We start from the raw sequence: 22705 nt of genomic DNA on the forward strand, positions 1-22705 counted from the left end.
AGAGCCTGAGAAAGTTCAATTTTAAGAGTAAACAAAGGCTAGGTGCCGTGGCTCATGCCTGTAATCCCAGCACTTTTGGAGGTGGGCAGATTACCTAAGGTCAGGAGTTCAAGACCAGCTTGGCCAACATGGCAAAACCCCTATCCCTACAAAAATACAAAAATTAGCCAGGCATGGTGGCACGCGCCTGTAATCCCAGTTACTCAGGGGGCTGAGGCAGGAGAATTGCTTGAACCTGGGAGGTGGAGGTTGCAGTGAGCTGAGATCAGAGATCGTGCCACTGCACTCCAGCCTGGGTAACAGAGTGAGACTCCGTCTCAAAAAAAAAAAAAAAAAAAAAAAAAAAAGAATAGACTGGGCACAGTGGCTCATGCCTATAATCTCAGCACTTTGGGAGGCCGAGGCGGGCGGATCACGAGGTCAGGAGTTTGAGACCAGCCTGGCCAACATGGCAAAACCCCTATCCCTACAAAAATACAAAAATTAGCCAGGCATGGTGGCATGCACCTGTAATCCTAGTTACTCAGGGGGCTGAGGCAGGAGAATTGCTTGACCTGGGAGGTGGAGGTTACAGTGAGCTGAGATCAGAGATCGTGCCACTCTAGCCTGGGTGACAGAGCGAGACTCTGTCTCAAAAAAAAAAATAGGCTGGACGCGGTGGCTCACGTCTATAATCTCAGCACTTTGGGAGGCTGTGGCCGGCGGATCACGAGGTCAGGAGATCGAGACCATCCTGGCTAACACGGTGAAACCCCATCTCTACTAAAAAATGCAAAAAATTAGCGAGGCTTGGTGGCGGGTGCCTGTAGTCCCAGCTGCTCGGGAGGCTGAGGCAAGAGAATGGTGTGAACCTGGGAGGCGGAGCTTGCAGTGAGCTGAGATGCCGCCACTGCACTCCAGCCTTGGGGACAGAGCGAGACTCCGTCTCAAAAAAAAAACAAAAAACAATAAAATAAAATAAATGAAGATGAGAATTGAACTAAAACCATTGACAATAAGCATCTGCTCATCCAACATATACATAATGCTTTCTATGTCCTAGGCACTGTGCTAAAAGCTAAGCACTTCTTCTCTACCCTGAAAATATACCCTGAAAATAGTTTTCTTTTGCCTTAGCCCATATTTATGTGCCTCTTTTTTTTTTTTTTCTTGCCATAGAGTCTCACTCCATCACCCAAGCTAAACTAGAGTGCAGCGGTGCAATCTTGGCACACTGCAACCTCTACCTCCTGGGTTCAAGGGATTTTCATGCCTCAGCCTCCTGAATGGCTGAAATTATAGGAGCATGCTACCATACCTGGCTAATTTTTGTATTTTTAGTAGTCAGCATTTCACCATGTTGGCCAGGCTGGTCTCAAACTCCTGACCTTGTGTCGTGATCCGCCCACCTCGGCCTCCCAAAGTTCTGGGACTACAGGTGTGAGCCACCAAGTCTGGCCTATTTACTATTTTTTTTTTTTTTTGAAACAGAGTTTTGCTCTTGTTGCCCAGGCTGGAGTGCAATGGCCCAATCTTGGCTCACTGCAACCTCCACCTCCCAGGTTCAAGCAATTCTCCTGCCTCAGCCTCCCAAGTAGCTGGGATTACAGGCATGCACAACCATGTCCGGCTAATTTTGTATTTTTGGTAGAGACAGGGTTTCTCCATGTTGGTCAGGCTGGTCTCAAACTCCCAATCTCAGGTGATCTGCTGGCCTCGGCCTCCCAAAATGCTGGGATTACAGGCATGAGCCACCGCACCCGGCCCTATTTACTATTTTTTAAGGCATTTAAAGTGTGGTCAGGTGATTGAATTGAATGTGTAAATGAGTTTAATATAATCAGCAAAATTTCATCCTTTCCATCTCATTTCACCTCAACCCCACAATCATGTCCCATAATGCATTCACAAATCAAATACAAGTGATTTTAGGCCTATCTATAGTGCAGCAAGCAAGCAGGTGGCATATCAATAAATTAAACATATTACTGAGTCCACAAAATACTTGAGAATATTCTCCAGCTCTCACCTGGAGTTCTGGGACAGAAAACACAGATTCCTCAGAAGCTGATGACATTTCATCTTCCTCATCTTGGGTGAGGTCATCAAAGTCCTCTTCTTCTGGTCCATCTTTCTCTCCTCCAGTTTCTGGTCCAACTGGGGTCCCCACTGACTGACCATCAACACTGGATGAGTCTTTGGGCTTCCCTGGTGGGCTGCTAAGCCTCACTCCAGGATCCATGGAGGATGAAGCATTATTTGGTGATCCTTTGCTCTCATCTCCCCCCCGTTTCCTTCATTGGGGGTTCTTGAGAAGAAGAAGGGGTTTTGTTGGCTGACTCCTCTCTTCTTCCTTCTGTAAGATTGTCTGTTTCTTTACCTCTCTAGCACTGCTCAGCTCCTCACTTGGGGAGCCAGTGTCTAATTCCACAGTGTGTTCTTTCTTGATGTCATCACAAATATCATGCTCAGAGTGTTACCAGTGGAGGGTCTTGATTACAAGTTGTCCAGGTTCTTGGCATATTGAACAGAGAATTGAACAAAATGCACAAGCAAAGCAACAAATGAATGAAACAATGAAAGCACAGATTTACTGAAGTGAAAGTACATTCCACAGAGCAGAAGCAGGCTTGGGCAAGTGGCTCAAGCACCCCAGTTGCAAAATCTTCTGGGGTTTAAGTACCCTTTAGAGGTTTCCTATTGGTTACACCCTTTGTAAATGAAGATGTGGCCCATGACCAATTGGAGGCTGAAGTGAAGTTACACCCTATGCAAATGAAGATTTGGCCTGTGACCAATCAGAGGCTAAAGTGAAGGCTCCCTGTCTCCAGACCCTATTATCCTGCCTCATTCCCCCTTGAGAGACATAATATCCATAAATATTTATAGGAGGCAGAGGGACTGACAGTCTTTCTTCTGTAACTGCTTCATGATGTTTGGGACACAGTCCCTACCTACTGGGGACCATGGAACTCTCACCCTGCTCTGTCTAGTGGAGACAGGATGACTTCTTGATGGCTGGGGCTGGCATCATTACCTGGATAGAAGCCCTGCTGCATGACCATTTGAAGCTTAATGGCCTCTAGGTGAGACAAAATACATTTGGTTAAAAGATTTAACAAACATGTCCAAAACATGGTCAATGAAAGTATAATTGTTAATAATGTGCCAGCTAAGGGAAGTAGCCATGAAGCCCAACTTAGTGCCCTTGACTAGAAGCCCCATGACTCGGCCAGCTGCTATTATATTTTAGAGGCCCCGTTAGCTAATTTTCAGGTGGCATCTCTTGCTAATCCTGATTGGTTGACATAAAAACAGCATTCTTCGGTGGGGTGCGGTGGCTCACGCCTGTAATCCCAGCACTTTGGGAGGCTGAGGTGGGCAGATCACGAGGTCAGGAGATTGAGACCATCCTGGCTAACACGGTGAAACCCTGTCTCTACTGCAAAAAAAACAAAAACAAAAACAAAATTAGCCGGGCATGGTGGCAGACGCCTGTGGTCCCAGCTACTTGGGAGGCTGAGGTGGGAGAATGGCATAAATCCAGGAGACAGAGCTTGCAGTGAGCCGAGATCACGCCACTGCACTCCAGCTTGGACGACAGAGTAAGACTGTCTCAAAACAAAACAAAACAAACAAAAAAACCCAGCATTCTTCTTTTAGGAAAAGACATAAGCCACCTTTTTCAGCAGCTAGGAAATCCAATCTCTTATTATTTTGTAAAACGACCGTTGCCAAGGTGTCTATCTGATTTTATAAAGTGACAATACTTTGGGCAATGTCTTCCAAGCTCTCTGAAAGATCATTGGACAACGTTGGTAATAGGATAGGGATGTTGCAAGCCTACTAACTCCTGTTCCTACTCCTGTGGTTATTCCTAGTCCTACCAAAAGGGGTATGAGTTTGAAGGCTCATTTGTGCCTGGCGGGTGCAGTTAAAGGAATGAGAGACTGGTTATTGAGGGCTATATTGATTTCAGGGGCTAAATAAAGAAGTGTATAGGTTCCAGTCCATTTAGTTGGCAAACAACTAGGAATTAGTTCCACACAGGAAAAAGACTCTGTGTTTTTCAAGACAAAAATCATTCTCTATGGTGAACATATGGGTTAGCTTTTTGTTTTTGCTTTCCCCAGTGGTTAAGGTCCCTGCTAAGGTGGCTCCAGCTAAAGGCTGGAAAGGACCTTGGGAAGTATCCTGAGTTGTCCCAGCAGTTAAGTTTTCCCGGTGAAGGTAGTTATGCTTAGTGTCCACCAGCAATCACCCAGAGGTATTTTCATACTGGAGAACCAAAAGGCAACTAGCTGTCTTAGGATTACTACCGGCTTCCCAAGTGAAAATGTGAACACAGCTAGTGGGCCTACCTTGACAGTACTTAGACTATGTGTCCTTTAAAGTAGCCTTAATTAGGAATAGTTTCATGAAAACCATACAGGTTTTCTAAATGATGCAGCCTAGGTAACTGCATAGCTTACATATCATGTGAGAGGTTAATCCCTAGGGTGTAGTTACTTTGATGACTCAAGGTACCCAGGGTCTGACTAGAATTTTTTTTTTTAATACAAAGTGGCACCTGGGATTTTAGTTATTTGTGTGTTATTGGGCCCCAAATGGGTTTTTGGGGGGATGCAACTCCAGAAAGGTTACTTTGGTAGGACTGTAGAAGGCTTACTGCTCATCCTGACATTGTAACTTTTGTCATTTATGTAATTTTGAAGTCACAGAAGTCATGCAGGTTCATTAATTTGAAGGGAGTCCCTCCCTTGTAGTTGAGGTGGTAGGACATTTTTTCAAGGGCCCAAGATAAGCCTGGGATTACGACGGCAGTGTATTTTGGTGATGGTGGAGATAAACAAAGCTAAAAGTCCTTTGCCAGAGCTGGACTGGTGGTATTTAACAGTCTTTGGGTTAAATTTCAAAGTTCTTAATAAATACCCAGAATCCATTAATTGCCAGAGAGGTGAAATAAAGCCCTGCTGTAAAATTAAGCTGATTCCCAGTATGCCTGGTCCCAGTATACACAGGCCAGGGCTAACCATTATGGGACTAAAAATACTTACCTGTTATTTTGTTCTTTTGAATAGGAACCTCAGGGGGTGTATACCTATCCTCTCAGGAATAATGTTACAAAAATGAATTAAAACATTTTGCTTAATTCTTCCAAATGGAAGAAGGCAATTAAATTGTAAAAATATAAAAATTGTTACTATTATCAAATCTACAGTAACTATGCAGCATAGACACCAAGGAAAGTTGGTAGGCATTCACTTATCTTTTGACTGTCTTTAAAACAGGTACTTCAGGTCTTCCACAGGTTCATAGGTATAGTGGCTGATGGAAGCTTCAGGTTATAGGTCTGGGGCTTCAGGTATTGCAGGCTTGACCCTAGAAAGATGTATCCAACTTCCTAGTACTTTGACTACAGAAGGCATGGCCAACACCACTGAAAAAGTTCCTTCCATTTGGGTTGTAGTTGTTGAGCAGGTGACCCCTCTTTCCATGTTTTAACAAATACTTTTATCTCCTGGCCTGATCTTGGGTTGCTGGTGAGTTCCTAATGCAGAGAACCTTTTAGTTCCAAACTTTTGAAATGCCTGATGAAATTGTCTCAGGTTAATTATGTATTTTACTAAACTGGCTATTTCTGAAGCAGTAATTAGATCATCCATTAAAAATGGCCTTCCTAGTCAGGCACAGTGGCTCATTCTTATAATCCCAACACTTTGGGAGGCCCAGGTGGGTGGATCACTTGAGATCAGGAGTTCAAGACCAACCTAGCCAACATAGTGAAACCCCATCTCTACTAAAAATACAAAAATTAGCCGGGTGTGGTGGCTTACACCTGTAATCCCAGCTACTTGGGAGGCTGAGGCAGGAGAATTACTTGAACCTGGGAGGTGGAGGTTGCAGTGAGCCAAGATTGTGCCACTGCACTCCAGCCTGGACAACAGAGAGACTCCATCTCAAAATAAATAAATAAATAAAATAAAAAAGACGTCAGTATAACATTTTAAATGGGCTCATATTAATTTTTGCTCTAGGGGAATTATGGATCATTAAAAGGACTATGGGCAGCAAGCTGACCCACGTTTCTGATGTTTCCTGACATAGCTTAGCTAACGCCCATTTTAGAGGTTGATTAGCCCTTTCTACTTTCCCAGAGGATTGAGGTCTCCATGCTGAATGTAAATAGTATTTGATTCTGAGAGCCTTAGCAACCCCTTGAGTTATATGCGAAACAAAAGATGTACTGTTCTCACCTTGGAGGCTTTGGGGTAACCCAAACTGGGAATTATTTATCTTAGGAGAACCTTTATAACTTTATTAGCCTTCTTTGTTCTGCTAGGGTAAGCCAGTAAAGGTGTCTATTAGTACTAGCAAAAACTTGTATCCCCTACAAGCTGGCATATGGGTAAAATCCAATTGCCAGTCTTCCCCTGGGGAAGTGCCCCTTCTCCAGACTGGTTCTATTAGAGGAGGCATTTTGTTGCTAGGGTTGTTAAATGTTCACAGTGAACAGGTCTGACAGACCTGCTTAACCATGGAAGTTAAGTCAGGCCCAATGAAGAGCCTGTTTATCATAGCAAGAGTGGCATCTCCTCATATATGGAAAGAGTCGTGCAGGATTTTTATAATTCTCCATTGGGTTGTTTGAGGGAGATACACTGTTGATACCATATACCACCAGGATCCTTGTTTTTGTCCATCTTCCTGCTTTATTAACTGTTCTCCCTGTGATGTATATTCAGGTTATTTTGGGGAATCATAGAAAGGAAGCAGTGCTAGAATTTGTTGGGATTACACCCTGAGCAGTGTGGCTTTGGCTTACCAGCCTTTCTGTGCCCTTGTGCTATAAGGGTTACATTCTTTTGATGCCTCCTACAATCAATTATGGCTATGCTTTTGGCAAGTGTATTCCTTCCAACAGTTGAAGAATTTCAGACCCATGCTTTATGGTGGAATATTTACTAATTAGTAGTCCTCTTTCTCTTTCTTTTCAAATTGCAGCATGAGCATGAAACACGAGAAATGCATGTTTGGAATCTGTATAGATGTTAAGCTTTTTCCCTTTGCCTAATGTCAGAGCTCGAGTAAGAGCAATGATCTCAGCTTTTTGTGCTGACATACCTGGGGGCAAGGGTTGGACCTCAATAATTATATTGTAATTTACTATTGTGTATCTGGCCCAGTGTTCCCCTATTTGATACAAAGCTGCTGAGGTCTGTGAACCAGTCATCCTCTGAATCTGGGAGAGGTCAACCTTTTAAATCAGGCTGGCTAACATATGTGTGTGCAATAACCTGCTCACAGGAATGATTAATTATTGGGGCTGTGGGCAGCAATCAAGCTAGATTCACAGTGTTATAGGTTTTAAGGGTCACATCTAGATTGTCCAGTAGCATGGCCTAGTATTTGGTTAACCTTTCCCCCATCGTACAGATGTGTCCTTTTATTTCTAGGATTGACTTGATGTGGGGCTAATACTTCCAGTGGCTGACCCAGAGTGATTTTAGTGGCTTCTTCCACTAAAACAGCAGTGTTTGCCATTGACCACAAGCAGCTTGGCCACCCTGTCCCATTTATTTGGGAAGTAGGCAGTTAGCACTCCCACAGCTATGCCTTTCCTTTCTGCTACATACAAAGGCTTAGTGAGGTCTAGGATGCCAAGAGCAGGAGGCTGGTTCACAGCCTGTTTTAACTTCACAAAGGCTTCTCTCATTTCCAAAGTCCATTCAATTGGCTCATTTTCTGGCCCCTTTCTTGTTTTCATAAAGGGGTTTTGCTATGAGCCCAAAATTTGGTACCCATCTTCTGCAAAACCCAGCCATCCCCAGAAAACAACAAAGCTGTTGCTTGGTGTGGAGGGAGCTCCAAACCACATATGGCTTGCACTCGTTCTGGGGATATTTGCTGGGCTCCAGGTGTTAAGATACACCTTAAATACTGAATCCATTGGTGGGCAATCTGAGCCTTCCTTTTGGACATTTTATATGCCATTTGCCAAGAAATTTAAGGTTCTTACAGTATTTCAGTCATATGCCCCTTGGGTTGGGCTACACACAAGGTCATCTACATACTACAGTACACCCCTTTTCCAATTTTAGATCCCTTAGATCCCCAAGGCTTGTGCAAAACAAAACAAAACGTGGTTATCCTGAAAGCCCTGAGGGATGGGCACTGTCCAAGTGTATTGCTGTTTTAGCCCTACCCAGTTCCCCACTATACCATGCTAGTGTGTTGACCTATTTATGAATGTGGTCTGAGATATTGTCTGCATTACTATTAGCAATTTTGCTGGGTGGTGCCTAAATCATAGCAGTGTCCCTATTTTAACTATAATATCCCCTCCCAACAAGGGGACTGGGCAGCTTGGTACTACTAGCAATTCTTATTGGAAGATTTGTTTCTCAAATTGACAAGTCAAAAGAGGAATAAATAATCTTTTTTGTGGCTTTCCTTCCATTCCCGTAACGCCTGTGGATGCGGATGAAACTTTTCCTACATAAGCAGTAAGGGCAGAGTAATTTGTCCCTGTATCAAAAAGAAACCAAATTTGGGTGCCCAACACATCCAGAATTACCCAGGACTCCTATAATAGTAATGAATGATGTTCCTGGACAGGGGTAGTGAGGAAGGTCCTGGGCCCCATCAGTCTTCATCAGTTTCTCCTTTTGCACTGTTACAGAGTTTTGACTGACCTCCTCTGTGGGAGAGTGGGCAGTTAATTCTCCAGCACCAGGGGTTGTGACTGGTGCCTTTGTACTGACAACAGGGTCCCAGTGGGGGCTTAGTACAGTCCTTTGCCCAATTCCCATTTTTCTTGCATTTGAAGCAAAAGACTTTGCTGGCATTATCCTTATGGCCCATCGGGATTCCCTTGGACACTCTTTGGGCATTCAGGGCATCTCAAATGATGGCTTGGCTATCATAATTTTGGCTTGCTTCTTCTTTATTCCTTTTCCTTCCTCCAGGTCATGATTGTTATACACCATATAAGGCAGTATCAAGATGCTGATTTTGATTAGTTTGTAGCATCATTTATAGCTTTTGGAGCCTAATGGCTGGAGCAGATTGGCTAATGAAATGCTGTGCCATTAATATTTTGCCTTCTGGAGAGGAAGAGTCCAGATTGGTGTATTTCCTTTCCCCAGCCTCTGGTAAAACATGGCTGGCTTTTCCTCCTTGCCTTGTGTAACCTCCCTTATCATAATTTGCTACCTTTTTCATGCCTCCAAGGAGAGCCTCAAGAAATTTGGCCCAGTTGCTCATTCCCACAGGGGTGTCACAGGCCCAATTAGGATTAGTAGTAGGGGCTGGGGCTGGGCCTGGGCCCTGGTGATTGCCCTAAGGGCTTCAGGCAAATAAATCATCGGCTTCCTGGCAGGTGGCCTCAAAGATTTGTTCCTTTTCCAAGGGGGTACAACAAGTTGCTAGAATGAATTGAACATTCCTCCATGAGAAATCAAAGGCTAAAGTAAAAAGTTGGGAACACATCTGCAAATTTCCTGGGGTTCTCAGAATAGCTTCCTAGCTTTTCTTTACATTGTGTTATGGAGAAGCGAGCCCGCACTACAACTGGCCCCTTAGCTCCTGCTACTTCCCTAAGGAGTGGCAGGGCTGGAAGGGAGTTGAGTAAGGTGTTCCACTGTGAGGGGAACTTAGCAGGGTCCCTGGTTTTTGCTCTTGGGTTTGAGCCTCAGGAGCACTTGGCAACAGGATACACAAGGGAGGTTGCCATTCCCCAAGAGACAGGTAGCCCTTGTAAAAAGAGGATCATCTACAATACCTGGTTCTGCCTCAGGACCTTTGATTATGGGACAGGTTCTGGAGTTTTGCACACGGTTGGGTTTTGATATACACCCATGAAGACCTGCACATATGGGATTTCTGGCCATTTACCCTGCATTTTGCAAAATAAGTCTAATTGCAGATAGTGTTATAATTAAGAATTCCACTGACTGCCCATTGTTCCTGGCTGCTTGACTGGAGTCCCTAAGGGTGTTCCCCTTTAGGGTCCCATCTTTGTCTGACATCTGTGACCTTTGATGGGTGCCAGCACTACTTTGGGAAGGTTCTCTCCACCAATGGTGACTCACTATGAACTCCTTTTATCCCTGGATGAAGGCCTTGCCTTCTAGCATCCTTTTTTTTTTGGAGATGGAGTTTCACTTTTGTTGCCCAGGCTGGAGTGCAATGGGCACGATCTTGGCTCACTGCAACCTCCACCTCCTGGGTTCAAATAATTCTCCTGTTTCAGCCTCCCGAGTAGCTGGGCTTGCAGGTGTGCATCATGATGCCAGGCTAATTTTGTATTTTCAGTAGAGATGGGGTTTCACCATGTTGACCAGGCTGGTCTCCTATTCCTAACCTCAGGTGATCTGTCCGCCTCGGCCTCCCAAAGTGCTGGGATTACAGGCGTGAGCCACAGCAACTGGCCTCTAGCATCCTTATAATTTGGTAAGGCCATGGTTTCCCATACTTCCTGTTCCACTAGAGTGATAGTTGTGTACTTTAATGAGAGGAACAGGAGGCTGGTAGGTTTGTCATGTGGATTATGGGTAATTTCAGGGGAAAAGGTTGATTTTAGACATGAAAAATAAAATAATAGGGCTGGCTATTCCATTCTGGCCCTGGATGAGAGAGGGAATGTTTAAAAATCCACCACCATGACAATGGATCCTGTGTAAGGACACGCCATTTTACTGAAATAATATGGTGAAGATGAAGGAAACAAGGTCCCCTCAGTGGAGGTCCAAGATGTAGAATGTATTCTAAAGCTTGTGGGCCCCAAAGGTCATCATCCAGCCAAATGGATTGAGTAGAAGAGTCAAAATATCCAGGAGACACTGTCTTTTGCCCTCACTGGCTAACTCTAAGAAAATGTGGCATAAGAAAAGAGGGTTTAAGAGGACTGAGTGTGAATTCGCCCTGAATGAGCTACCACTGCCAATGGTGTCACATGTAGAAATCAGAGACTATAACCAGGAAACATAGAAAAGAGTCTTTCTCCCTTCCAGGCAGGGAAGCTATCGCCATTCACTCCTTGGCCTTCAGGTAACAATGGAGAGTGGCCCTGTCCAGCTGCCCTCAATTACCAAACAGCTATTAGAAAACAGCAGCTGAAAGACTCAAAAAAAGAGAACTCAGGTCCCTCACCCAAACTGGGTGATGGTGATCAAGTGCTTCCACATGGATACCCTTCAGTCTCACTGGAGAGCGGCCTGGGCACAGACCTGCAGTTGCCTCCATGTTCAGATGCTATCCGCTGAGTCTCAACGTGGAAAAGGGAAAGAGAGAGGAAAAGGTTCCCCCGTATGGGGTGGAGTGAGCATTGCACAGAGATAGCTCCAGTCCATGCCCCAAAATGAAGGCTTGATAGAGAGGGAAAGAAAAATGAAAAAAGAAAAGAAAAACAAACCCCCAATTTGGACTTACCTCCAGGCTGGCTTGCCAAAATATGTTCCTGGCGGAGGGTCTTGACTACAAGTTGTCCAGGTACTTGGAATGTTGCATGAAGAATTGAACAAACTGCACGAATCAATGAAACGAAGCAATGAAAGCACAGATTTATTGAAGCAAAAGTATACTCCACAGAGTTGGAGCAGGCTAAAGCAAGCTGCTCAAGAGCCCCAGTTGCAAAATTTTCTGCGGTTTAAGTACCCTTTTAAAGGTTTCCTGTTGGTTACGTCCTATTCGCCACCAATCGGAGGCTGAAGTGAAGGCTCCCAGTCTCCACACTCTATTCTCCTTCCTCAAGGAAATCCACTGATTTCCTCTGTAGCATCTTCAGGTTCCATCTTGACAACTTCCTCTAAATCCCCAGAGGAAGAGTTGTTTAGAGACTCCTGGATGCCCTGAGGCAGCGGCTCCAGAGCTTGTCTTCCCTCCTCTGTTTTCACAACAGTCCAGCGATAGGCACTGTTCTCTGACAATCCTTCTTGGCACTCTGCATCTGCTGGTGGAGGCCCTGGGCTATGTTCCACTTTGGGGAAAACAGTAGCAGAGAGAGGAGATAGTTCCTGGGGCTCTAATTTGGGTTCTAGGCCCTGAAAGGCATTTTCCCCATTAGCCACAGCACAAGCAATGTCCACATTCACATGGGCCTTATCTTCAGGGGTGGAAGGTATAGGAAGATTCACAGAATTGCCAGAAACAATTAAGGGTGAGACAGAGGAGGCCACAAGGGGCTGGTTCAATTGACAGGGGAAGGAAGTAGGGTTAACCAAGAGGGTGGTAATGGGAATAGTCTGGGGACTCTGGGCCACAGCCGCATTGACAGGCTGGATCATGTTACAGCCACTGCCAAGGCTCACAATCTTCACAGTGGTAGCAGGAACAGTGAAGATAACAGATGCAGGATGGATAACAGGGGCAGGTTTGATACAGCGAAAGGCCCTGGCTCCCCTTCTTTTTGAGGGTCTCCGTCTCACATATGGCTTTCGAAACATAGAAGGGGAAGGGGAGGGCAGCATTACCTTGGGCACAGGGGCAGAAGAGAGCAAAGTCTGGGACTCAGACAGAGGGAAGCTTGTCCTGCCCTCAGGGGGCATAGCAGGCAGTGCTGCAGGAGACTCAAAACTCTCACCTCCACTGACCCCCAGTGGAGGGACACCTGGAACTGTCGGTAAAACAGTGGCTGGCTGAATCGGGTGAGGAATCCGGACCACCATTTTGCTCGGAGGGGCTTCTGAATGAGTTGATTGGGCTGGTGTTTTCCCAGGGTTGAAGCTAGGCTGGAGAGAGGGGCTGGGTTGGATAAGGAGGGGCTTCAGGACTGATGAACGCTTCTGTCTCCAAGCCTTCCTGGGGAAACGGTTGGCAACTGGCTTCAGTTTCAGGACCACACCCTTAGGCAATAGCAGTGGGTACCGAGTTTCACTCTCCAACTCCGAGTTGTCTTTTTCTAGGCCTTGATCTGAGTTGATCTCAGTGGTTCCAGTCACATGTCCTACCTCTCTAGCACCATCAGCCATGTGCCGCAGTTCTTCCTGGATGGATGGCAGACTGGCCTATTGGAAACAAGAACACTCTGATCCAGCATATGTCAGAATTTGGGAAAAAGAATAGGGCTTTCTAGGTTTTAGGGACCTGAGACAAGCTCAAGGCATCTTTCCAAGAAGGGACTCTGTATATCAAATTTCTACAAAGACCACATTCCAATTATACACTTTAGAAACTCTTCTCTGAATTTCCTTTAGCAAATTACCATTTTACCCATTATTTTGAAAATGTTGTAGAATCACCCGGAGAAAGGCAAAGTAAGGGAAGAAAGGTGAATGAGGAAGATTTCTGAAGTCCTAGTTCTACAACTAAAGCATTAGTCAATTAAGGAAGCCCTTGATATTCTCTCAGAACTTTCAGTGACTTGCCTCCCACAGACTTTGAGGAAGAGGGTTGTACCTTTAACCAGAACGGGAGCCGGTGTTCTTCTCTCTCTACAGGTGGCTTCCACTGATGTGGCTGGATCTCTTCACAGCATTTTACTAAGACTGGCAGCTGTTTGGTCTTCTTATAAAACTTAACACGAAAAAAATGCGCATGAGTTACATTCCTTTTGGAAACACTGTTGTCCTCTGTCAGGCTGGTGAATGGGGTGGGTGGTGGATCGAGAGAGAGACACACACACACACAAAACTACATACACAAACATCCATGAACACACACATATAAATAGCATATGCTGAATACTTGTACATTTCAAATTAATCTCTATTTAAAGATTTTATAGTTATTCAGTATTTTTTTTTTTTGGAGACAGTCTCAGTCTGTTGCCCAGGCTGGAGTGCAGTGGCGCGATCCTGGCTCACTGCAAGCTCCGCCTCCCGGGTTCACACCATTCTCCTGCCTCAGCCTCCCGAGTAGCAGGTGCCTGCCATTATGCCCGGCTAATTTTTTGTGTTTTTAGTAGAGACGGGGTTTTGCCGTGTTGGCCAGGATGGTCTTGATCTCCTGACATTGTAATCTGCCTGCCTCAGCCTCCCAAAGTGCTGGGATTACAGGCGTGAGCCACCGCACCCGGCCAGTTATTCAATATTTTCTGAATGATGATTTCCATTCTGGTTGCCAGGAAGGACAGAGTTTAGGTCACAGAGAGAAAAGGAAGCAGATGCTCAGAGCAATCTTATGTAAGATTTGTTCTTGCTCAACAGCTGCAAAGACAGCATTGTGATCTATAAAATGGACACATCAAAGATTTTAAGCAAATGATGGTGTGAAGGACATCAGAAGGGAAGAAAAAAAAAACAAACAAACACTGAGGCAGTTCAGTTTTAAGAGTAAATAGGCTGGCCATGGTGGCTCACGCCTGTAAACCCAGCACTTTGGGAGGCTGAGGCGGGCAGATCACTTGAGGTTAAGAGTTTGAGACCAGCCCGGCCAACATGGTGAAACTCTGTCTCTACTAAAATACAAAAATTAGCCACGTGTGGTGGTGGGTGCCTGTAATCCCAGTTATTTGGGAGGCTGGGGCAAAAGAATTGCTTGAACTCGGCAGTGGGGGTGGTAGGGTGGAGATTGCAGGGAGCCAAGATCACGCCACTGCACTCCAGTCTTGGTAACAGGGTGAGACTCCATCTCAAAAAAAAAAAAAGAAGATAAGAACTGAACTTAAACCACTGACAATAAGCATCTGTTCATCCAACATATATAGGATGTTTTCTATATCCTAGGCACTGTGCTAAAAGCTAAGCACACACATAAGGGAAGCAATTCCTGCTCTCATGGAGCTTACAGACCAGTGGGAGAGAGTCAAGTGGACAAATAATGACATCCTACATTAAAAAACATACAAAGGGCTGGGCATGGTGGCTCATGCCTATAATGCCAGCACTTTGGAAGAACGAGGAGGATGGATCACTGGAGGTCAGGAGTTCATGACCAGCCCGGCCAACATGGCGAAACCCCGTCTCTAATAAAAGTATAAAAAAAAATGAGCTGGGTATGGTGGTGCACGCCTGTGATGCCAGCTACTTGGCAGGCTGAGGTAGGAGAATCGCTTGAACCGAGGAATTAAGAGGTTGTAGGGAGCCGAGACTGCACCACTGCACTCCAGCCTGGGTGACAGAGCAAGACTCCATTCCGGACCCCTGCCCCGGCCCCCCCAAAAAAGTACAAAGATGTACATGACAAATTACACAAAACTAAAACTTAAACAAAAATTACTTCTGGGCCGGGCGCGGTGGCTCAAGCCTGTAATCCCAGCACTTTGGGAGGCCGAGGCGGGCGGATCACAAGGTCAGGAGATCGAGACCACAGTGAAACCCCGTCTCTACTAAAAATACAAAAAATTAGCCGGGCGCGGTGGCCGGCGCCTGTAGTCCCAGCTACTCAGGAGGCTGAGGCAGGAGAATGGCGGGAACCCGGGAGGCGGAGCTTGCAGTGAGCCGAGATGGCACCACTGCACTCCAGCCTGGGCAACAGCGTGAGACTCCGTCTCAAAAAAAAAAAAAAAAAAAAAAAAAATTACTTCTGGCCAGGCGCGGTGGCTCATGCCTGTAATTCCAGCACTTAGGGAGGCTGAGGCAGGCAGATCACAATGTCAGGAGATCAAGACCATCCTGGCCAACATGGTGAAACCCCGTCTCTACCAAAAATACAAAAATTAGCTAACTGTGGTGGCACCTGCCTGTAATCTCAGCTACTCGGGAGGCTGAGGCACGAGAATCACTTGAACCCAGGAGGCGGAGGTTGCAGTGGGCCGACATCATGCTACTGCACTCCAGCCTGGAGACAGAGTACGACTCCATCTCAAAAAAAAAAAAAAAAAAACACAAAAAACAAAACAAAACTATTTCTGCAGAAGAATAAGGTTTATCATGTATGCCTTAAAACCATGGATAGGCCGGGTATGGTGACCACACCTGTAATCCCAGCACTCTGGGAGGCCGAGATGGGTGAGTCACAAGGTCAGGAGTTTCAGACCAGCCTGACCAACAAGGTGAAACCCCGTCTCTATTAAAAATACAAAAATTAGCAGGGTGTGGTGGTGAGCGCCTGTAGTCCCACCTACTCGGGAGGCTGAGACAGGACAATTGCTTGAAACGGAAGGCGGACGTTCCAGTGAGTCAAGATCATGCCATTGCATTCCGGCCTGGGTGATAGAGCGAGACTGTGTCTCTAAAAAAAAAAAAAAAAAAAAAAGAGAGAGAACTTAAAAAACCATGGATAAAAATAGACAAATACTAAGGCATATTATCATGAATTTTCAAAATATTGAAGCCAAAGGAAAAATCTGCATGCTGTCAGAGGTTGAGAAAAAATGGGGCTGTGGCTCATGCCTATAATCCCATTACTTTGGGAGGCCAAGACAGGATGATCACTTGACGCCAGGAGTTTGAGACCAGCCTGGCCAACATAGCAAGACCATGCCTTAAAGAAAAAAAAAAAAAAAAAAAATATTAGGTGGGAGCCATGATTGAGTCATGCTGCAGACTGGGCAACAGGGTGGGACCCTGTCTCAGAAAAAAAAAAAAAAAAAATTTAAATGGCATGAAATTTCTAAGCACCACAGTAGGAGCTAGAAGAAAATGAAGTGAGGCCCTTAAAAGCTTCTTAAAAAATTATTTCCTACCTAGAATTCTAGATATAGTGACAGGAGAGTATTATTTTTTTCCTTTTATTATGAAATAATTATGGAGTCATAGGAAATTGCAAAAAATAGTACACCAAGAGGTCCCATGTACTCTTCAACCAGTTTCTCCCAATATGATGTTTTTTTTTTTTTGAGACGGAGTCTCGCTCTGTCGCCCAGGCTGGAGTGCAGTGGCCGGATCTCAGCTCACTGCAAGCTCCGCCTCCCGGGTTCATGCCATTCTCCTGCCTCAGCCTCCTGAGTAGTTGGAACTACAGGCGCCCGCCACCTCGCCCGGCTAGTTTTTTTGTACTTTTTAGTAGAGACGGGGTTTCACCGTGTTCGCCAGGATGGTCAATCTCCTGACCTCGTGTGATCCGCCTGTCTCGGCCTCCCAAAGTGCTGGGATTACAGGCTTGAGCCACCGTGCCCGGCCCCAATATAATGTTTTTATGTTACATAGTAACAAGAGTGATACACATGAACAAGTTACACAGTACAATATTAGTACCAGGAAACTGGCCAGACGTGGTGTATGTGGTGACTCACGCCTGTAATCCCAGCACTTTGAGAGGCCGAGGCGGGCAGATCACTTAAGGTCAGGGGTTCGAAATCACCTGGCCAACATGGTAAAGCCCCATCCCTACTAAAAATACAAAAATTAGCTGGCTGTGGTGGCACATACATGTAATCCCAGCCACTGAGGAGGCTGAGGCAAGAGAATCGCTTGAACCCAGGAGGCAGAGGCTGCAGTGAGCAACAGAGTGAGACTCTGTCTCAAAAAAAGAAACAAACAAACAAACAAACAAAAACGAGGAAACTGACATTGATACAATCAAAAGATCATGAATAGAGATGGTTTAAATGTGAAAATTCCCTTCCCAAGCACTCTCCCTCAGAATGCTACTGGAATGGGGCCAGGCAGGGTGGCTCATGCCTATAATCCGAGCACTTTGGGACGCTGAAGCAGGAGAATCACTTGAACCCAGGAGTTTGAGACCAGCCTGGGCAAAAAACTGAGAACCCCTCAACTCAATTTTTAAAAATTTAGAAAAAAAAATTTTTTAAAAAAAGCTACTGGAATGTGTTCCACTAAAGTAAAAAGTAATACGCCTATAATCCCAGCACTTTGGGCGACCAAAACGGGTGGATCAAGAGGTCAGAAGAGGCCGGGCGCGGTGGCTCAAGCCTGTAATCCCAGCACTTTGGGAGGCCGAGGCGGGCGGATCACAAGGTCAGGAGATCGAGACCACAGTGAAACCCCGTCTCTACTAAAAATACAAAAAATTAGCCGGGCACGGTGGCGGGCGCCTGTAGTCCTAGCTACTCAGGAGGCTGAGGCAGGAGAATGGCGTGAACCCAGGAGGCGGAGCTTGCAGTGAGCCGAGATCGCGCCACTGCACTCCAGCCTGGGCAACAGCGTGAGACTCCGTCTCAAAAAAAAAAAAAAAAAAAAGAGGTCAGAAGAGCAAGACCATCCTGACTAACACAGTGAAACCCCGTCTCTATTAAAAATACAAAAAATTAGCCAGGCGTGGTAGCATGTGCCTATTTTCCCAGCTACTCGGGAGGCTGAGGCAGGAGAACTGCTTGAACCTGGGAGACGGAGGTTGCAGTGAGCCAAGATCATTGCGACTTTGCACTCCAGCCTGGGCAACAAAGCAAGACACAGTCTCACAAAAAAACCCAAAACAAAATAAAAAACAAGGCCAGGCATGGTGTCTCACGACTGTAATCCCAGCACTTTGGGAGGCTGAGGCGGGTGGACCCCTGAGGCCAGGAGTTCAAGACCAAGACCAAGGTTGCAGTGAGCCAAGACCGTGCCACTGCACTCCAGCCTGGGGGACAGAGCAAGACTATGTCTAAAAAAAAAAAAAAAGAAGTAATGCAAAAGCAAAGATGTGGAATTCAGGAAATAAGAGGATCTAACACAGTATGAGGCCAAAGGAATTCCCAGGATGATGGTGAAGAAAAAGCCCAAGAAGACATCAGTGCAGCAACCTGGAGAGCAACACTCTTAGAGTGGGATAGTATCAAAGGGCGCAGGGAGCAATTTCTTCATGATGAAAGTGACAGAATATCTAGAATGCCTGAACACACCAAAAGATGATCTGGGAAACAAAATGTTCAGCAGAAAAGGCAAGGTATCACAGTAACATAGTCGAGCTGTGAAGAGCATTTATACAGTCCTTAAAATCTATTTTTTTTTTTGAGACGGAGTCTCACTCTGTCGCCCAGGTTGGAATGCAGTGGTGCGATCTCGGCTCACTGCAAGCTCCGCCTCCTGGGTTCACGCCATTCTCCTGCCTCAGCCTCCCGAGTAGCTGGGACTACAGGTGCCCGCCACCATGGCTGGCTAAGTTTTTGTATTTTTAGTAGAAACAGGGTTTCACTGTGTTAGCCAAGATGGTGTCGATCTCCTGACCTCGTGATCCACCCGCCTCGGCCTCCCAAAGTGCTGGATTACAGGCATAAGCCACCACGCCTGGCTGACAGTCCTTAAAATCTTACAATGTAAATCCTGAATACAATCTAACCAAAATTGTTCCATAACTACTAGTGAGGAGTTTGGAGACCATAAAATGTGCATGTTTGTGGTGGGAGAAAGGGAGTGAGGAGAGAGGTAAATCTTTGGCTTCCATGGTTTATGGTTAATAAATAAGGCCTAAATCCAATACACCAGGAAATACCAATTAGAGGCTGAGACAAGAGAATTGCCTAAGGCCAAAAATTGAAGACCAGCCTGGGCAATACAGGGACACCCCATCTCTAAAAAAAAAAAGAAAAAAACAATTTTTTTTTGCCAGGCACAGTGACTCATGCCTATAATTCCAGCCCTTTGGGAGGCTGAGGTGGGTAGATCACCTGAGGTCAGGAGTTCAAGATCAGACTGACCAATATGGTAAAATTATGTTTCTACTAAAAATATAAAAATTAGCCAGGAGTGGTGGTGCATGCCTGTAGTCCCAGCTACTCAGGAGGCGAAGGCATGAAAACTGTTTCAACCTGGTAGGCGGAGGTTGCAGTGAGCTAAAATTGTGCCACTGCACTCCAGCCTGGGTGACAGAGCGAGATTCTGTCAAAAAAAAAAAAAAAAAATGGCCAAGCACAGTGGCTCATGCATATAATCCCAGCTCCTTGGGAGGCTGATGTTGGAAGAATGCTTGAGCAGGCTGCAGTGAGTTATGACTATACCACTATAATCCAGCCTAGGCAGGAGAGTAAGACTTCGTCTCAAGAAAAATACAAAAACAAAACGAAACCAAAGGCTGGGCATCACGGCTCACACCTGTAATCCCAACACTCTGGGAGGCCGAGCTGAGGCAAGAGAACTGCTTGAGGTCAGGACTTCAAGACCAACCTGGGCAACAAAATGACACCCTGTCTTCACACAAAATAAAATAATAAGCTAGCCTTGGTGGCATGCACCTGTAGTACAAGCTACTCGGAAGGCTGAAGTGGAAGGATCACCCAGAAGTTTGAGGTTGAAGTGACCTATGATTGTGCCCATGCACTCCAGCCAGGATGACAAAGTGAAAACCAGTCTCTAAACAAACAAAAAACAAACCATAAATAAATATCAAAATAAAAAAGAAGGCCGGGGGTGATGGCTCACATCTGTAATCCCAACACTTAGGGAGGCCAAGGCAGATGGATCACCTGAGGTCAGGAGTTCGAGACCAGCTTGGCCAACACGGTGAAACCCCGACTCTACTAAATACAAAAATCAGATGGGCATGGTGGTGGGGGCCTGTAGTCCCAACTACAAGGGAGGCTGAGGCAGCAGAATCGCTTGAACCCAGGAGGCAGAGGTTGCAGTCAGCCGAGGTCGTGCCATCACTCCAGCCAGGGGGTCAAGAACGAAACTCCATCTCAATCAATCAATCGATAAGTAAAAAGAGTCGAGAAAAAGTATATAGGCTGGGCCTGGGCGACAAGAGCGAAACTCCATCTCAATAAATAAATAAATACATGCATACATACAAACAAACACAGAGTTGAGAAAAAGTATATAGGCTGGGCACAGTTGCTTATGTCTTTAATCCTAGCCTCTGGGATGCCAAGACGGTGGACTACTTGAGATCAGAAGTTCAAGACCAGCCTGGCCAACACACAAAAATACAAAAAGTTAGCTAAGCGTTGTGGGCACGCCTGTAATCTCAGCTACTTGGGATGCTGAGGCAGGAGAATCACTTGAACCTGGGAGGTGGAAGCTGCAGTGAGCCAGGATCATGCCACTATACTCCTGCACTCCAGCCTGGGTGACAGTACAAGATTACATTTGACCAAAAAACAAAACAAAACAAAACCCCAAAACATGTAAGTGGAATACTGCATATCATTTCTAGAAAGTTCAAGAAAGAGGCCGGGTGCAGTGGCTCACGCCTGTAATCCCAGCACTTTGGGAGGCTGAGGCGGGTGGATCACGAGGTCAGGAGATTGAGACCATCTTGGCTAACACGGTGAAACCCCGTCTCTACTAAAAATACAAAAAAATTAGCCGGACGTGGTGGCGGGCGCCTGTAGTCCCAGCTACTCGGGAGGCTGAGGCAGGAGAATGGCGTGAACCCAGGAGGCGGAGCTTGCAGTAAGCTGAGATTGCGCCACTGCACTCCAGCCTGGGCGACAGAGCGAGACTCCATCTCAAAAAAAAAAAAAAAAAAAAAGTTCAAGAAAGAGAATTATTACAGGGAAACATGGATTTATGAAATCTTTTTTTTTTTTTTTTTTTTTTTTTTTTTTTTTTTGAGACGGAGTCTCGCTGAGTCTCCCAGGCTGGAGTACAGTGGCGTGATCTCGGCTCACTGCAAGCTCCGCCTCCCGGGTTCACGCCATTCTCCCGCCTCAGCCTCCCAAGTAGCTGAGACTACAGGCGCCCGCCACCACGCCCGGCTAGTTTTTTGTATTTTTAGTAGAGACGGGGTTTCACCATGTTAGCCAGGATAGTCTCGATCTCCTGACCTCGTGATCCACCCGCCTCGGCCTCCCAAAGTGCTGGGATTACAGGCTTGAGCCACCGCGCCCGGCCTATGAAATCTTTTAACAGGATGAAGATACTCCAGAGGAACGTAATGAATGAGTCAATGTCCCTGAAAAGGCAACAGGGGAATTCATCTAGTGTATAAGTAGGAGAAATTAGCTTAAGATAAAATAAGGTTCTTTTTTCCTTTCAGAATTACAAGAGGAAAGAACGGATATGTATTAGTGAGGTGCATGGATGGCGCATTCAGGAAACACTCACTTTAATAATGTTGTCAGGAGCTCTGTTCATGTTGAGGTTCTTGATTCTCACTGTCAGTTGGCGGGCAGTCTTGCAGGTTAGAAGGTACTTGCTGATTAGAGGGTTAAGAAACTCAGTCCCTTCAAAATGCTTCAGTCCTAAAGCTAACAAACTGAGAAAGGAGCAATGACACTAAATCTCACTTCACAGTCCTTCCTTCTAAAGGGCCTCCCCAGACTAACACATTTTACAATCTACTTTTTCTCATTTTTTCTTAAGACAAGGTCTCACTCTGTTAACTGGGCTGGAGTGCAGTGGCACAATTGCAGCCCACTGCAGCCACTACTTCCTAAGCTGAAACGATTCTCCAGTCTCAGCCTCCCAAAGTGCTGGGATTACAAGCATGAGCCCATGGTGTGTGGCCCAATCTATTTTTTCATTTTTTCCAGACAGGATCTTGCTCTGTTGTCCAGGCTGGAGAGCAGTGGCATGATTACAGTGCATTGCAGCCTTGAATGCCTGGGTTCAATTGATTCTCGCACTTCAGCCTCCTGAGTATCTGTGGCCATAAACGTTTGCTACCATGCCTAGCTAATGTTTTCTTTCATTATTTGTAGAGACCAGTTCTCACTTTGTTGCCCAGGCTGATCTTGAACTCCTGGCCTCAAGCGATCCTCCTGCCTCGGCCTCCCAAAGTGCCGGCATTACAGGTGTGAGCCGCCATGGCTGGCCAATCTACTTTTTTGACAACTAATTCTTGTATAAGTTGGTGACTACTCAGTAGAAAATTCCAGGTATTTAGTGAGTAGTGATTAAATACTATGAATAAGAATCAAATAGTTCACAATTAAGTAGGAGCAAGAGAAACGTCATAAATCATTAATAAATGTCAGATCGTGATGAGCTGTATATTAACAATACAAAGGAAGTTCAAAGAG

The 22705-nt window shown here is 45.7% G+C and overlaps 4 protein-coding genes across 9 annotated transcripts in view; 2 read left to right on the forward strand and 2 right to left on the reverse strand.

Moving 5' to 3' along the window:
* Positions 1 to 22705, reverse strand: part of ASH1L (ASH1 like histone lysine methyltransferase) — a 366415-nt gene that overhangs the window by 322885 nt on the left and 20825 nt on the right. The window lies entirely within an intron of this gene.
* DAP3 (death associated protein 3) overlaps positions 1 to 22705 on the forward strand; it is a 183236-nt gene that overhangs the window by 87613 nt on the left and 72918 nt on the right. The window lies entirely within an intron of this gene.
* The window catches only part of MSTO1 (misato mitochondrial distribution and morphology regulator 1), a 140030-nt gene that overhangs the window by 32486 nt on the left and 84839 nt on the right, over positions 1 to 22705 (forward strand). The gene's annotated exons all lie outside the window — the stretch shown is intronic.
* YY1AP1 (YY1 associated protein 1) overlaps positions 1 to 22705 on the reverse strand; it is a 71201-nt gene that overhangs the window by 28433 nt on the left and 20063 nt on the right. Inside the window, 3 exon segments of the mRNA XM_050785448.1 lie at positions 11734 to 12986; positions 13378 to 13494; positions 21789 to 21939. Coding sequence (XP_050641405.1) covers positions 11734 to 12986; positions 13378 to 13494; positions 21789 to 21939 — 1521 coding nt within the window.

The sequence above is a fragment of the Macaca thibetana genome, chromosome 1, assembly GCF_024542745.1.
Source record: "Macaca thibetana thibetana isolate TM-01 chromosome 1, ASM2454274v1, whole genome shotgun sequence".
Classification (NCBI taxonomy): domain Eukaryota; kingdom Metazoa; phylum Chordata; class Mammalia; order Primates; family Cercopithecidae; genus Macaca; species Macaca thibetana.